The sequence below is a fragment of the Triticum dicoccoides genome, chromosome 3A (assembly GCF_002162155.2).
Source record: "Triticum dicoccoides isolate Atlit2015 ecotype Zavitan chromosome 3A, WEW_v2.0, whole genome shotgun sequence".
Classification (NCBI taxonomy): domain Eukaryota; kingdom Viridiplantae; phylum Streptophyta; class Magnoliopsida; order Poales; family Poaceae; genus Triticum; species Triticum dicoccoides.
Window position 1 is genome coordinate 732,843,821 of NC_041384.1, and position 17,891 is coordinate 732,861,711.

Here is a 17,891-nt window from a genome sequence, read left to right on the forward strand (position 1 = left end):
CTTCTTCGGCAGTCAGGACAGCGACGCCCTTCGGCCAGAGGGTTGGGGGTGGGGGGAGTGCTCGGGCAGGCGGCACTCGCGCCTCCCTCCCCCGGTTTCTCGTCCATGGGGCTTGGGTGCCATCCGCCGCCTCCTCCGGTATCCTTGGCTGACACTTCAGCGCGAGGTTCTACCCGGGAGGAGGTCATTGCCTTTGGTGGGATCCTCGACCCGGTCTTTGTGGGGCGACGGATGAGCTCTCGTCTCCAGGACCACCCTAAGGTTGACGACATGCAGCAGAGGTGCGCTATGAGGGCGGCCAAGCTTCGTGACATTGAGGTCACCACTGGTATGTCAGTCAACATGTCTAATTCTATATTACATTTTTCTAAAGATGAAATTATTAGTAATGCCAACCAATTAGGAGTTTCGCTAGGGAGTACTAATAGTGAAATTTCTAACTCGGTTAATGATCTTCTAGATTTGGAAGCGGAATGCGCTTTAGAAACAATTCGAAACCTAGCAGTAGTAAAACCTATGGATGATGCAGAGATTGATGCGTTAGAGGTAAGAGTGCTCGGTAATTTTTATGCGGATCTTGCACCATCCACTCTTGAATCTGAGGAAGAGGATGTAGTTCTAGAGGATGCAGTTGCAAGACCAACTGACCCCGGTTATGAGGACCGGGAGGAGGACCATAGTAAACCTAAGCGCAAGTGGAAGCGGAAGGTTTATCCTGCTTCCGCGGTTCGTAGGAGTGCTAGGATTCGAAAGGCCAAAAAATTTCATGATGACTTATGAAAGGAATCTTTTGGAATAGCAGAGGTCTGAAGGACTTGGCTAAAAGAAGGTTTCTTGCTGAGGCGTCTCTTGAGCATCGATTAGATTTCATTGCTCTGTCTGAAACTAGTAGGGATAATTTTGCGCCCCAGTTTCTCAACACTTTATCGGGTGGTGTCGATTTTGATTGGCATTGCCTTCCTCCGAGAGGAAGATCAGGTGGGGTCTTGCTTGGAGTGAGATGCGATTCACTGGAAGTCCAAAGTGTGGTGATGGGTGACTTCGCGGTTAAATTTCGGGCCAGGTCCAAAGCTGATGGGTTTAACTGGGCTTTGGTGGCGGTGTATGGTGCCGCACAACCTATGCTTAAACCGGAGTTTTTGGCGGACCTGGTTCGAATCTGCGGATCCGAGCAGCTCCCAATTTTGGTTGGAGGGGACTTCAACATCATAAGGAGGAGAGAGGAAAAGAATAATGATAATTTTGACGACAGATGGTCGCTTATGTTCAATACCATTATTGAAAGTTTACCTGGGCTAACGCTTTGCCAAACCCGACATATGATAAGCTAGATCGAGTTCTAGCGAGTGTTGAGTGGGAATAGAAGTTTCCTCTCGTCACGGTCCAGGCTCTCTCGCGCGGAATATCGAATCACACACATTTATTCATGGACTCCGGTGAGCCAAACCACGTGGGAAACAAAAACGCCTTTTCGTTCGAACTTGCATGGTTTGAACGAGAAGGTTTCTTGGATCTAGTTGCCAGGGAATGGGCTAAAGATGCAGGAGGTACGACCTCTGTCCAGCATTGGCAGAACAAGATTAGGCATTTGAGAAGTTTCCTACGGGGATGGGCTAAACACCTTAGTGGTGTTTATAAAGTTGAAAAGGAAAGACTCTTTTCTCTGATTCAGTCCCTAGATATAAAAGCCGAATCCACAATTTTGCAATCTGCAAAGCTACAGATTAACCTAGATGCGGAGATGAGGTTGAAAGAACTTCTCCGCGAAGAAGAATTGAAGTGGGCATTGCGGGCTAAGGTTCGCAGAGTGGTCCAGGGGGACGCAAACACTCAATTCTTTTACTTGATTGCTAATGGCAAGCACAGAAAGAAGAGAATCTTTCAGCTTGAGCAAGATAAAGGAACGATTGTAGGGCAGGACAATCTGAAAATGTACATCAGAGAATATTACAAGCAGTCATTTGGACCTCCGAAGGATAGTTGTGTATCCCTCGATGAGTCCAGGATTGAGGATGTGCCTCAACTAACTGCTCGGTATAATAATGTTCTGGTTGCCCCTTTCTCGGAGAAGGAGGTGTTTGATGCTATAGCGCAGATGAAAAACAATAAGGCTCCCGGGCCTGATGGATTCCCGGCGGAGTTTTACAAAAGATGTTGGCACATTATTAAGGGGGATCTAATTCCAATGTTCCACGATCTTTTCTCTGGGCAGCTTCAGTTATTTCACTTAAATTTTGGAACAATAACATTGCTTCCTAAGAAAACGGATGTTGTGAGAATCGAGCAGTTTAGGCCAATCTGCCTTCTCAATGTTAGTTTCAAAATTTTCACCAAGGTTCGGACTAATCGGCTCACGCAGATTGCACATTCTGTGGTGCAGCATTCCCAAACTGCTTTCATGCCAGATAGAAACATCCTAGAAGAGATGGTGGTCCTGCATGACACGCTCCATGAAATCCACCGAAAAAATTGGATGGAGCCATCTTTAAGGTGGATTTCGAGAAAGCGTGCGATAAAGTAAAATGACCATTCCTACAACAGGCGTTGCGTATGAAAGGCTTTGATGAAATCTGGCGACGCTAGGTGGAATCATATACGCAAAAAGGGATTGTTGGAATCAAAGTGAATGACGAGATCGGTCATTATTTCCAGACACAAAAGGGCCTGCAGCAAGGGGATCCGATGTCCCCTATATTGTTTAACATTGTAGTGGATATGTTGGCAATTCTGATAGGAAGGGCGAAGGACGCTGGTCAAGTGGGTGGCCTGGTACCTCATCTCGTTGATGGTGGTGTGTCCATCCTCCAGTATGCTGATGATACAATCATCTTTATGGAGCATGACTTGGCAAAAGCGAGAAATATGAAGCTGATGTTATGCTTATTTGAACAATTGACCGGGTTAAAAGTTAGCTTTCACAAAAGCGAATTGTTCTGCTTTGGTAGGGCCAATGATGAACAAGAGGCTTATAGGCAATTGTTTGGGTGTGATTTGGGAGCTTTATATTTCACTTACTTAGGAATACCAATCCACCATCGTCAGCTGACAAACAGAGAGTGGAAGTTTATCGAAGATCGTTTTGAAAAGAAGCTGAGTTGCTGGAAGGGCAAGCTCATGTCATACGGAGGCCGATTAATTCGGTTCTCACCAGTATGCCTATGTTTCTGTTGTCTTTCTTCGAAGTCGCAGTTGGAGTTAGGAAAAGACTGGACTTCTATAGATCGCGTTTCTTTTGGCAAGGTGATGAGCTAAAAAGAAAATACCGGTTAGCCAAATTGGACATCATCTGTAGATCGAAAGACCAAGGGGGTCTTGGTATTGAGAATCTTGAAGTTAAGAATATATGTCTTCTCAGCAAGTAGTTGTGGAAGTTATCAAGTGGGACTGATGCCACTTGGGCGCAAATCCTCCGTAGCAAGTATCTCCAAACCAAAACTTTGTCTCAGGTGACAGTAAGACCGACTGATTCACCCTTCTGGAAAGGGCTTATGAAAGTAAAGTTTTTCTTGTTTAATAGGACAAAGTTTATTGTTGGTGACGGTGCCAGTACGAGATTCTGGGAGGATACTTGGCTTGGAGAGGCACCTTTAGCCATCCAATACCCGTCTTTGTATCATATAGTTCAAAGACGTGATATTTTTGTTGCAACGGTATTACAATCGATCCCCCTTAATATTCAGTTCAAAAGGTCATTAGGGGGTAATCGTTGGGAAGAATGGCTACATCTAGTAAGAAGACTAATGGACAATCAGCTTTCCCAGCAACCAGATGAATTACGCTGGAAGCTCACTAGGTCTGGAGTTTTTACTGTTAAATCAATGTATATTGATGTTATCAATTCAAGATCAATCCCTAGTTCCAAACATGTTTGGGCTGTCAAAGTACCTTTGAAAATCAAAGTGTTTATGTGGTTTCTTCATAAAAAAGTTATTTTAACTAAGGACAACTTGACAAAGCGTAATTGGACAGGACCTACTAGGTGTAATTTCTGTGACGGGATGAGACGATCAAACACCTCTTTCTTGATTGCCCGCTAGCTAAAGTTTTATGGAGGACGATCCATATTGCTTTTAATATTACTCCACCGAGTTCCGTCAACACGTTATTTGGAACGTGGCTTAACGGGGTACAGCCCGAGTTAGCAAGACATATTCGTGTAGGAGTCTGTGCCATCGTCTGGAATTGCAGAAATGACTTGGTTTTTAACAGGACAACACACATTCATTTTCTGCAGGTTATTTTCAGAGCCACGGCGTTGATCCGTTCGTGGTCGCTACTCACTCCGACGGAGGCCAGGGAGCGTTTGGTTACTGGATCTATCCGCTGGGAGATGGTAGCTCAGAATATTTTCAACCGGTTTGGATGGCGATCATGTAATAGGATAGGCAATTAGTTTATCTATCTCTTTTTGTGCCAGCCGGGTGTGGCGTCTTTTGTTTGGCTAGTTTGTGTTTCTAGCCCATTTTGGCTCTGTGTGAGCTTTTTCACTTTTTAATTGAAGACTTTGAGACCTTGTTAGAACTTATATTTTTGATTTAATAAGATGTCCATATGCATTGTTCTGATGTAGAGACCGGGAAGTCTCCTTTTCGAAAAAAATATATGATGTGTCTACGACGCCAGCCCACCGCGGGCAGCTCGGCGTCGTGCCGCCGGCCATTCAACACCGCGTGAGGCACCAATGCAAAGTGCTTATGGTGGGTACCAATCGACGGGCATGCCGATAGTTAAACAATGGTAGTCGTTGGATCTCTCAAGCCGGATGGGCTATCAGCTATGGTACAAATAGCACGTGTATGAGTTGAACAGAGCGGGTGTACCTGCGATCTGTCCTAAAATGGACAAAATAATTGGTGATCTACTGATCTGAAGCAGTAGTACTAGTATTATTTTGTACCGTTGCAGAGTTCGAAAAAGAAGTGCACCGATGCTAGAGCCGGGCGCGTCGTGGGTGTACACGATCACGCATGCACCGAATCCAGAGAACCGATTGCTTTGCTACCAAGATCTGTCCGTAGAATTAATTTGCACTACCGATGCTAGAGATGGGTGGATCGTGCTCGCGGACGCATGTGATGCATGGAGCGAGAGATCGACTGATTTTCATGTTCACCATCAGTATCTTGAGCGTCGTGTAGCATCTCATTTGGGAACACCTTTGCGTTAACGTTGCGTGAGTCCCATGTCTTCCGCATGATTGGGAGGGCGACGGTCGGCCAGATCGCCATCCGTTAAAGTATACATAACATAAAATACTTTTTACAGCTGACATTTTTTTCAACGTTCTCATTTAACTTCCGACGCAAAAAAGAATTTACAGGGCGTAAAAATACGACGTAGTGATGTTAAAATAGAGGGGGTGAAGAAGAAATATTCTTCACCCAGGGTGACGAATAGCGTGACCCTAGTTGTTGACCAATTTCTTATCTTAAACTCGAACCCAATAATAAGTCTAACATTCCCCTTTGACATAGTTGGAGCAAAGCAGGCGATTGTGACTAAATTTGAAATATTGTGTTTGTCATCTTTTCGCTTCGCCATCATTAAATATGTCTCTGGTGGGTCGACAACTAGGACACTAGTTGCATCTCCTTTTGGTGCCTTTCCCGTCTCACATGTATTCCCTCATGTTGTCACGGCAAAAGTGTCATGGACGCTAGTAACGATCCAAATGTTGTAGGCTGTAGTTGTTGCTGATGAGTAGATGTATACCTAGCCTTAGATGACGATGTCAAGGTAGTTGATCATGATGAAATACCCATGTTGAGGTAGTTGTGGTCGACGGTATACTCGTTGCATCGGTGTAGCCACACAAAGCTGGAGGCACAAAAATTGTGCTATACCATAGATGACAGAGCACCAGTCGTCGATGATGCACCTTGCAAATGTCAGAGGATGTTGTCTGCAAGGAGATTCCTGGTTTTGCTAGGTCTAGTGGAAACCCGTCGAACACACATCAATTTTTTCAGAACTGTGTAGGTTTTTAGGGAGTCATCACAACAGAGAGGGCGTGTCGATGCAGTCTTGTCATCGTAGATGACACAATCAATTTTCGTTGTCATGGCACGGTCCTTCTTGTTGTCGATGGCACATTTTGCAACATAGTTTGTCAGAGAATGTTAGAGGTGTCCATCTCTTGAATGAGGCAGTTGTTGTGTGTGAGCCAAAGAAGTTCACGAAGACCACTTGATGAAGACTTTGGTAACAAAGTGTCAGTGACACCGTAGTGTCAGACGTGTCGACAATGATGTGTCGCTTGAAAAATATCCCTTGTGGCCACGATGTCCTTCCATGTCGGAGAAGTGAATGAAGACCGCATCACGCTGCACACCGGCATTTCGTCTGGATGGTGCACGTTGATTGCACATCGTTTTTCCCTTTAGCCACCACATTCCAGGGTCGAGGTGGGAAACTCATGCGGCTCCAGCGCCGGCTCACACGCAGGGGCTCTCCCGCGATCACACGTGCTCCAGCCGCATGCATGGAAGGGATGTCACCACGTAGTCCCGGCATGCAATGTGTATGAACATATCGTATCATATACAGCAAGAAAATGGGCACGCATGGTGCACGAAGGGGCACGTCCTCTCGTCCAGAACCAGCCGGTCGCATGCAGCTGACGTTTCCCGCGTTCTGATCGACCTGCCCAGCGGCCAGCTCGCCGGCGTAATATACTAAGAACCACGGGCGGCTCGTGCATGCAATAAACTAATGGCCATGCATTCCATCCAATGCGGGGAGCGAGAGAGATCGAATGCATTTTTGCAGATTAATTCACCATTTTTTTCTTCTAAAGATGAATAGTAGATGATCAGGTGGGTGCTGGGAGCCCATCACACCGGTTCCACTAGATGAAACAAGCAAAGATGGGCAGATTCACCGATCACCCTGAGCTGCATACATGCTCGTGGCCGAAGCTGGCTTGGTTGACGTCGTGCATGATGGGGATCCACCCATACCTCCTGCATGTATGATTGGTTGGACTTGGATGTGCTGCTGGCCGGATCTTCGGAAAAGATGTTGGGCGGCCTACCCCAATTATCCTGGCCGCTCGTGTTCCTCGGGATCATCACAAGTCGTCGGGTGGTGAAACCAAGACCAGCTCATCGTAATCCCTTCCATTTTGCCCTAAAGCCTGTTTTTCAGTGTAACAATCAGCACTACGACTGTGCCCAGGGTGCCAAATAATTGGAGCACAGTTAACCAGCATGCATACTGGACAGAGGGAAGGACAAAGGGCATTTTTCGGGTCCCTCCGCCGACGTGCGCATCTTTCGTGTTCGCCGCCCCAAAAAAGCGAAAAACTACGCGGCCAATAGACTGTCAGTACTGTTAATCTGTCCTGGCCAGCCAGTCTGTGTAAGACAATAGGCTTTGGGGGGAACCGGCACAACCCTCTAGGGGTGGCCTATCACATATATATATAATGAGGTGGTATACAACGTTACAATATACACATGTAAATACAGTCTAACACCCTCCCTCAATCTTAGCCACTTTCTAATGAATCTAGAAGGGTAAGATTGCGCCTGCAAGTCTCAAACTGTGGCAAAGGCAATGGCTTGGTGAAGATGTCAGCAAGTTGATCCTTGGAAGAAATAAACTTGATCTGTAGTTGCTTCTGAGAGACACGTTCACGCACAAAGTGATAGTCAACTTCAATGTGTTTCGTTCGGGCATGGAATACCGGATTTGCAGAAAGGTATGTAGCACCGATGTTATCACACCAAAGAACAGGAGGCTGTGATTGGGGTATACTTAACTCCTGAAGCAAGGACTGTACCCAGATAATCTCTGATGTGGCATTGGCCACAGCCTTATACTCAGCCTCAGTACTGCTACGCGAGACAGTAGCCTGTTTCCGAGCACTCCAGGCAATCAGGTTAGAGCCAAAGAAGACAGCATAACCCCCTGTGGATCGCCTGTCATCCGGATTGCCAGCTCAGTCTGCATCAGAATATGCTGAAAGACAACCAGAGTCAGACGGCCGAATATGCAAACCATGAGCCACCGTGAAACGAATATAGCGCAAAATCCGCTTAACAGCAGACCAATGAGTGTCACGGGGTGACTGCAGATACTGGCAGACTCGGTTAACAGCATAGGAAATGTCTGGTCGCGTGATCGTCAAGTACTGGAGCCCACCAACAACACTCCGGTACTCGGTCGCATCAGAAGAAGAAAGAAGCACACCATCAACAGCATTGAGCTTATCAGTGGTAGACATGGGTGTAGTCGTCGGTTTGCACTTAAGCATCCCAGCTCGCTGCAACAAATCCAGAGAGTACTTCTTCTGCGTCATAACAAGGCCAGCAGCACGAGAAGTAACCTCCACACCAAGAAAGTAATGAAGCTTCCCAAGGTCCTTGACCGCAAAATCAGCACCAAGTGAGCGAACAAGCGCAGTAGCAGCCGACTGAGAGGAGCTGACCAAAATGATATCATCTACATAGACCAACAAGTACATAGTAACGTTAGGCCTTTGAAGAAGAAACAATGAGGAGTCAGCAGTCGATGATGCAAAACCATGAGCACGAAGAGCCATTGCAAGACGAGCATGCCAAGCACGAGGAGCCTGCTTCAGACCATAAATTGCCTTGGACAGACGACAGAGATGATCAGGGCGATCCGGATCAGAGAAACCCGGAGGCTGGCGCATGTAAACCTCCTCCGCCAAGACACCATGAAGAAAAGCATTTTGAACATCAAGCTGACGAAGAAACCAACCTCGAGTAACAGCCAGAGAGAGAAGAAGTCTGATGGTAGTAGGCTTGACCACTGGACTGAAGGTGTCTTCATAGTCAAGTCCAAAACGCTGTCGAAAACCACGAGCAACCAGACGAGCCTTATAGCGCTCAATGGACCCATCAGAATGCTTCTTCACATTGAAAACCCATTTGGAATCAATGACATTTACCCGTGATTGTGGAGGAACAAGAGTCCATGTCTGATTGCGAAGAAGCGCTTGATACTCCTGCTCCATGGCCTCTCTCCAATGAGGAATGCGCATAGCAGCTTGATACGTGCGTGGCTCAGAGGATGGATCTGCGAGAGCAGCAGACATGCACGCCGCTAACCAAGCAACTGTGCCATCGTGACGTTGCTTAGGCTGAAAAATGCCACTCCGACTGCGCGTATGTGGACGTAGAGCAGCAGCAGGAGCCGGCGGAGGCGAAGGTGACGGAGACGTGACGGTCGCCGGAGATGCAGGAATCACCTCAGGCGAGCTCGGGACAGACGACTCCGGGCTGCATGGCGAAGACTGGCCCGACGACAGGGGCTCAGAGGCCATGGGCGAACCGAGGGTGGGCTAGGCCAGCTCCGGTGACACCGGCCCAGACGGCCTTGGCGAGGCGAGAGCAGGCGAGGCCGGCCCTGGTGAGAAGGGCCCAGACACCCTGGGCGAGGCAGGGGCGGGCGAGGCCAGGCCTGGTGATGACTGCCCCGACGCCCTGGGCGAGACGGGGACGGAGGAGGCCGGCCCAGTCGGCGGGGTTGCAGGGCGCGACGATGGCGAAGGCAGCCCAGAAGCCAGAGGCGACCGGGCCAGGACGTCGATCGGCCGTGCATGAGCACGGAAACCGAGGCCATGCAGGGGCGCCATGTGCTCCTCATGCACAACAGAAGGTGCCGAGGATGAAGGCGATGGCGACGAAGAGGAAGATGGCGCTTCCAGAATCTCCAAACGAGCCCCACGACCAGTGCCTGCATCATGGTTAGGCAACAATAGAGGAGAATATGCAACATCATCAAATTGGTCAGAAGCAACAGAGGATGAATGCATGACAGGTGGCTCGGTAGTGGACACAGGGAGTTTGGCAAAGGGAAAAACATGCTCATCAAACACAACATCCCGAGAGATGTAGACACGATTAGTGGGAACATGAAGACATTTGTATCCTTTATGAAGAGAGCTATAACCAAGAAAAACACACTTCTTGGAACGAAACTCGAGCTTACGCTTGTTATATGGACGGAGATGGGGCCAGCAAGCACACCCAAACACCTTGAGAAAGGTGTAGTCCGGTTGTTCATTAAGGAGAACTTCAATGGGAGTCTTCATATTAAAAACACGAGTGGGAGTACGATTGATGAGAAAACATGCAGTGGTGAAAGCATCACTCCAAAAACGAAACGAAACAGATGCATGGGCCAAAAGAGTCAGACCAGCTTCAACAATGTGACGATGCTTACGTTCTACTGAACCATTCTGCTGATGTGTATGTGGACATGCTAAACGGTGAGTGATCCCAAGCGACTGAAAGAAGGAGTTGAGATTGCGATACTCGCCACCCCAGTCCGACTGAACATGAACAATTTTGTGCTTGAGAAGGCGTTGAACATGTTTTTGGAACTGAACAAAAATGTCAAACACATCAGATTTACGTTTGATAAGATAAAGCCAGGTAAAGCGGATGTAAGCATCAACAAAACTGATATAATAATTATGACCACTAACAGAAGTCTGAGCAGGACCCCATACATCTGAAAACACAAGTTCTAAAGGATGTTTCACCTCATGACTGGACTCCGAAAAAGGAAGTTGATGACTCTTCCCCTGCTGACAAGCATCACACACTGCTACATCTTTATTACTAGACACACTAGGAAGCTCATGACGACGCAAAACATGCCGGACAATAGGTGTGGCCGGGTGACCAAGACGAGCATGCCACTGTGACGGAGATACCCGAACTCCACTAAAGACGCGAGCGACGCCAGGATGCTCCAGACGATAGAGACCTTGGCAGAGCCGCCTACTAAGAAGAATGTCCCTCGTGCCCCGATCCTTAATAAAAAGATCAAAAGGATGAAATTCACAAAGCACATTATTATCACGAGTAAGTTTAGGAACTGAAAGAAGATTACGTGTCACAGATGGAACTCGAAGAACATTGCGAAGTTGAAGACTCCTATTGGCATGTCTAGTGAGAAGTGATGCTTGACCAATATGAGAGATGTGCATACCTGCTCCATTGGCGGTGTGGATCTTGTCGGAGCCATGGTAGGGTTCACGAGTGTGAAGCTTCCCCATCTCACTGGTCAGGTGCTCTGTCTCCCCAGAGTCCATGTACCAGTGGGGATCAATGGAGTAGGACTGAGTGTGTCCCTGTGGCTTCTGCGGCGGCGGACGATCAGCCATGGTGACCTGGCGAGCAAAGTTGCGTGTATCCTTCCCGTCATTGCCAAGACCAAGAAAACCCCGCTGGAAGCGCTTGTGACACTTCGAGGCCCAGTGCCCATCGCGACCACAAAGCTGGCACACACGGGGACCGCCAGCCCCTGGTAGCGTCGCAGTAGGAGGAGGGGCCGAGGCGGGTGGTGGTGAATGCCCCGAAGGAGCCCTGGATGAAGCAGAGGAGCGACCACCCTTGGTGGCGGTGTTTGCCGAGAGGGCGCCGTTGCCCCTGGATCGGCGCGTCTCGACTCGTTGCTCAGTAAGCAGGAGGCGTGAAAAGACCTCGTGTGCTGGCATGGGCGTGGAGTTGCCCCTCTCATTGATGATCTCGACTAGGGCGTCATACTCCTCATCAAGACCATTGACAATAAACGAGGTGAACTCGGAGTCGGTGAGGGGCTATCCAATGGAGGCCAGCGTGTCGGCGAGACTCTTGACTTTGTTGTAGAACTCAGTGGTGGTGGAGTCAAGCTTCTGACACTCCCCAAGTTGGCGACGGAGCCCAGATACACGAGCCTGCGACTGTGCCGCAAACGAGCGCTCAAGAATAGTCCATGCCTCATGGGACGTCTTGGCGAAGACAACAAGCCCAACAACGGCCGGAGAGAGCGACCCCTGGATGGAGGAGAGGTTCGCCTGATCCTGCCCTGTCCAGACACGGTGAGCCGGATTATAGACCGAACCATGCACGCTGTCAACCAGCGCAGGAGGGCAAGGGAGAGAGCCGTCGACATAGCCAAGCAGGTAGTGACTCCCAAGAAGCGGAAGAACTTGCGCGCGCCAGAAGATGTAATTGTCCGACGACAACTTGATGGTGATGAGATGGCCGAAGTGAAACGGCGGCGGCGGCTGCGATCCCATCGAGGAGACTGGCTGAGGTGAGAACACCGTGGAGACAGTCGGAGGGGCAGCCGGCGCGGTGACAGAGGGCGCGATGGCCGCGGTTGATGCCGCGAAGCCTGCCAGCGCGACGTCCTCCGCCACCAGCGGCGCAGTGGCCGAGGGTGCGACAGCCGCGGTTGACGGGGCGGCGGTGGTGTGAGCCACAAGCGCCTGCCCGGGCGAACTAGCAGCCGGCGGGAGCGCGAAGAGGGAGCCGACGCTCCGTGTCCCGATCGGCGCCTGAAGGGAGGCGGCATCCAGCGGCCTCGAGAGAAGTGCCGCGAGGGAGGCCGGCAGAAAACCGGTGGCGGTGGAGCCGGACGCAGCGGCGGACGTCATAGCAGTCGGGCGACGGCGGCGGCGGGCGCGGCGGCGGCGGCGGGCGCGGCGGCGGCGGCGGCGGTTTAGGGTTTTTAGGCGGAAGCGGACGTAACCTAGCGTGATACCATGTAAGACAATAGGCTTTGGGGGGAACCGGCACAACCCTCTAGGGGTGGCCTATCACATATATATATAATGAGGTGGTATACAACGTTACAATATACACATGTAAATACAGTCTAACAGTGTGACTGAGATGACTTTAGTAAATCGCAGTTTCAGTGATCCAACGCGGATCTCCAGACTCCCTCGCCGGTGTGAAGCGGCGACCACGATAGTGAGGCGGGCAGGTACGTGTAGGCGCGCAAAATCCGCGTCATATCTCATATCCGCGTGCCGTCTCATGGAGTAAGTATGACACCAACCAGACGACGGGCTAGCTAGAGACGAACAGCAAACTGCAAACCTCCCAGACCCAAGCCGTTACTATATATACACATCCGCCTGGGGACGATAACAGTCAACGACGGCACGGCGGAACACACACCCACACTCCCACACTCTCACGAGCTCCTCGCCGCGCTAGCTAGCCGAGCCGAGCCTCTCGTCCTACGATCGACGAGCATGGGCGGCGGGGACGAGCATGGCGCGTCGGGTCGGCTGGAGAGCATCCTCACGGACTCATCGGCGCCGCGGGCGGAGCGCATGTGGGCGGCGGGGGCCATCGAGCTCGGGATGCTCCTGCGGCTGGCCGTGCCGGCGGTGATCATGTACATGATCAACTTCCTCATGTCCATGTCCACGCAGATCTTCTCCGGCCACCTCGGCAGCCTGGAGCTCGCCGCCGCCTCCCTCGGCAACACCGGCGTCCAGATGTTCGCCTACGGCCTTATGGTACGCACTCACGCACGCTCACCTCCATCTCATCTCCAAGACAATCGTGTACGTGTAAAATCTTCGTAACCAAACCACTCATTGATGGCATTCTCCATTTCGGTTCATAGATAGTACAATACTTTCTTTTTCTGGGTTTATTAATCTCATGTATTTTGAGTCCCACGTTGGCTTTATATTTTATTAAGAAAATATAAACTATATATGTCACAATAACATTCTGTGGAAAACCTGTTTTAAAATCATTTGTAAAATCATGAAATATTTGCGGAACCGAATAACTCCATGCATTCGCTATTTTCAGCCTAGATAGTACTCGGTCTGTACAGAGGGAGTACTTTCTTTGACGGGTTCGGGGTTTATTATTCTTTGGTAACATCTCCATTTTGGTTTAGATAGTATTTTCTCCATCATGGCTTATTGTTCACCATATTTTTGGGCAATACTTTGCCGACAAATTAACTAGTAAAGTGCAAACCAGATGTCGTAAACATTATACCATGGGAAAGCTCTTTAAAATCATTTATGTATGTGTAATATTCGCGTATAACCAGGCCACTCCTTGATGACATTCTACATTTCGGTTTACATAGTAGGCGCGTGCAATGATAGTAATGTTCAAATTGATTCATCATTAGTGGGCGTTCACTTGACCAAAAGGGCATTTCACTTGCTGCTTAGATCCAATATGGTACACACTACACCAGGGTGCATTCGGTGTTGTAGGCGCTGCAGGGCGAAAGATGCGCGGGGAAAGCTCCAGGGAATATTTGGAGCCGTGGGAAATAGCCGATCGCCGCACCTTTTTCTCCCATTTATCCAAAATCAGACAACTAATCCCGTGTTTAGTGCTGTGATGGTCGCTAAAGCATGCAATAATTGCACGTCACACGATCCACTCGGCACGTGCATGCATGCACGGTTCAATTAACCTGTCATTAATGGGCGTTGATTTGACCAAAGAGTACCAGTTGACGTTTATTTCATTGACATGAGCTTGGATCGTGTGTCACTCATGGGGTTCATTTCTTTAATGAATGATGGGTGGTTGATGGACTGCAACGGCGATCGACTTGAGACAAATTTGACTCGTTGAGTAGTTGGCACGTCCTAGAGAGAAAAGTTTTCACGTGATTGGGATCTGGATGTGTTTGCCCTAGCTACTACTCTCTCCGTTCCATATTACTCGTCGCTGATTTAGTACAACCTTGAGCATATACAATACATGCTCATGTGTTATGCATGTGTACATGTTTTCATGGAGAAAGAACTTATGATGTGATATAGAAGAAAAATATGTGCTCGAAACACATTTGCAAAACCTACTTTTCTTAGCACAAGACATGTGTTGTAAGCTATACAATCTAGACTAGAGTGAAATATATGACAGTAACAAGACAATATGTTTTTGCAGCTGGGCATGGGTAGTGCAGTGGAGACCCTTTGCGGACAAGCCTACGGTGGACACAAGTACGACATGCTCGGAACCTACCTACAACGCTCCGCCGTTATCCTCTGCTGCACCGGCATACCTCTCGCCGTGATCTACGCCTTCTCGGAGCCACTCCTGCTGCTGCTGGGGCAGTCCCCGGAGATAGCCCGCGCGGCGTCCATCTTCGTGTACGGCCTGATCCCTCAGATCTTCGCCTACGCCATCAACTTCCCGATCCAGAAGTTCCTGCAGGCGCAGAGCATCGTCCTCTCCAGCGCCTACATCTCCACGGCGACGCTCGTGTTGCACCTCCTGCTGAGCTGGGTGGTCGTCTACAAGGTTGGTCTCGGGCTGCTCGGCGCCTCGCTGGTGCTTAGCCTGAGTTGGTGGATCATTGTCGTGGCGCAGTTCGCGTACATCATCATGAGCCCGACGTGCCGGCGGACATGGACAGGGTTCACTATCAAGGCCTTCTCCGGGTTGCCGGAATTTCTGAAGCTCTCCGCCGCGTCCGCTGTGATGTTGTGCCTCGAGACATGGTACTACCAGGTCATGGTGCTCATCGCTGGCTTGCTCCCCAACCCCGAGCTTTCCCTGGATTCCCTCTCAGTATGGTGAGTCCCCTTTATCTGCACGTGTTCATTATTTTTGGGTTGTAACTTGTACTTATATAGGAGTGCCTAGTAATCAATCCATAGAGTGAGTGCTGATTAACTTGCGACTTGTGCAGCTTGACAATCTCTGCTTGGGTGTTCATGATATCAATAGGTTTCAACGCCGCCGCAAGGTTCGTGACTCTAAACGGAATGACTTGGAAACAAGCTAATTAGTTAGTTACTTAACTATAGATAAGCTAATGGACAATGTTTCACTTCAGTGTTAGAGTGAGCAATGAGCTTGGTGCCGGCAACCCCAAGTCTGCATTTTTCTCGGTTTGGGTCGTGACGGTGCTCTCTGCAATAATCGCTGTCGTCCTTGCTGTTGTGATCATGTGCTTCCGCAACTACATCAGCTACATCTTCACAGAGGGTGAAAGAGTTTCCGACACCGTTGCGGATCTGTGCCCGCTGCTCGCCATCACCATCATTCTCAATGGCATCCAACCTGTACTGTCAGGTAAATTTTATAAAAATTCTGCACGCCAACATGGTACTATCTTTATTGTTGACTACTCCCTCCGTCTCATAATGTAGACGTTTATGTTTGCCAAAAAACGTCTTACATTATTAGACGGAGGGAGTAGTACATTAGCACAATCTTTCAGAAAAAGTGCTCATGTCAACTGCATTATTTAAGCAACAGGGCAGGTTGATTTTGATTCCAATTCTAGTGCTAGGGAAATTATATTGAGCGTGAAACATTGTGTCGAAGCTCTTTTTCAACATATATATACATGGTGATTGAACTTTACTGACATGCATAGAAATATCAGGTGTTGCTGTTGGGTGTGGGTGGCAACAATTTGTTGCTTACGTCAACGTCGGCTGCTACTACATCGTAGGTGTTCCCCTTGGTGTTCTTCTTGGTTTTGTCTTCAACTTTGGCGTAAAGGTAATGGATTTATCTGTAAATTCTAAGAGTATATAATACTCCTGCATGACGAAATATTCAGTTCTGTATATCTTCTAACTTATATTTCATGGTGGAATCATGTGCCTACTCACAGGGCCTTTGGGGTGGCATGATTGGAGGAACGGCCATGCAGACTGCCATTCTGTTGTGGGTCACCATTAGAACTGATTGGAGCAAAGAGGTAATCCCTGTGACTTAACCTATAGAGCAGCAAGCTTAACTTTATAGCTCCATGTATTTATTTTGCACAAAAATGTAAATGATGAAAACGAAGTTAAACTGCCTGAGGTCCGAAGATTTAGTCGGTCACTTGCTTGCTCACCGTTGCTCCTTCTTGACAGTATATGTTGATGTAAATTATCTAAAATATGTGTTGATAAAGCTAATAAAGATACAATATGTAATTGCTTTTGTGTTCTTATGTTTGTGTAACCTTCAGGTAGAGGAGGCCCAAAAAAGATTGAACAAGTGGGATGATACAAAGAAGGAGCCCCTTCTTGTTGGCGTCACAGATGATAACTAATGGATCGCCGGAGAGTCATAATTGCTTTGGGTTTGAGATCTGCCGCCAGCATGAGGCATTAACCGGGAGCGACAGAATTCATGTGACCTGATTCTTGAGTGGATTACCGGAGAGTTTCTGTACTAATTTGGTTGGCCTGACGGTCATATGCTTCTTAGTATGTAGAGTAGACATGGTTGGCAAGTTAGATTTTTCTTTCGTTTGACTGTCTTGATGTTATTGATCTTTCTCTCTTCCTAGTAAGGCCACTGTCTGGCATTTTTTTTAATTAATATTGTAATAAGTTAGGCTATATGCATCTATCATGTAGAGGTGTGGCAATAAAATTTTCTATTATCTAAAAAATCATGATTTCAAACCTTTTTGACAGTAACATGAGGTCATAGGCCTCTCTCTCTCTCTCTCTCTCTCTCTCTCTCTCTCTCTCTCTCTCTCTCTCTGTCTGTGTGTGTGTGTGTGTGTGTGTGTGTGTGTGTGTGTGAAAATAGGATTCTTTAATCCTTAAAACAAAATTATCATGGATTGAGAGCTAAACTTGAACCTTGTAAATTTTGCATAAAAGGAGTACAAGATGTAGAATCAGATGGAATCTTCTATATAATCATATTGACTTAACGAGGTCAAAAGCTAGGTCAGCGGTGGAAGCTTAAATAGCCATTTTCTCATTATTCATGTATGGTTCAAGTTAGTTGGACCTGTTGAACACCCGCAAAAAAAAGGTGGACCTGTTGAAGCCAAACATGACCAACTTGTCAGTCTTGCCCTTCCATGGAAGGAACAGTACTGCAGTGCACATGGGCCGAACAGAACTAAAAATCTCTGTCGTCCGTCTCATTTGGGGAGTTCCCAGGTCTTCTATGGGGCCTCCTGTGTGATACTGGATATGTCATATAAGAGGGATGCCGCACAAGGGGTTTTAAGGATTTTTCTTTTGTTTCCTTTTCCTTTCTGTTTAACTAGTTTTAGCCAGTTTTGTTTCGTTTAAAATTTTAAAATATGACAGTTATTTATTTACATGAACTATTTCTAGAAAAATGTGTGAACACCTTTATACAATGTGAACTTTTTTAGAATTTCTAAACAGTTTT

At 48.1% G+C, this 17,891-nt stretch overlaps 1 protein-coding gene across 1 annotated transcript; it reads left to right on the forward strand.

Moving 5' to 3' along the window:
• Positions 1-13,006: 13,006 nt before the first annotated feature.
• Positions 13,007-17,166, forward strand: LOC119270561 (protein DETOXIFICATION 40-like). Its single transcript, XM_037552568.1, has 7 exons — positions 13,007-13,276; positions 14,691-15,322; positions 15,439-15,495; positions 15,586-15,824; positions 16,141-16,259; positions 16,375-16,461; positions 16,720-17,166. Exons 1-7 carry the CDS (start codon positions 13,007-13,009, stop codon positions 16,801-16,803), a joined length of 1,488 nt encoding a protein of 495 aa, XP_037408465.1. The 3' UTR covers positions 16,804-17,166.
• Positions 17,167-17,891: the final 725 nt, after the last annotated feature.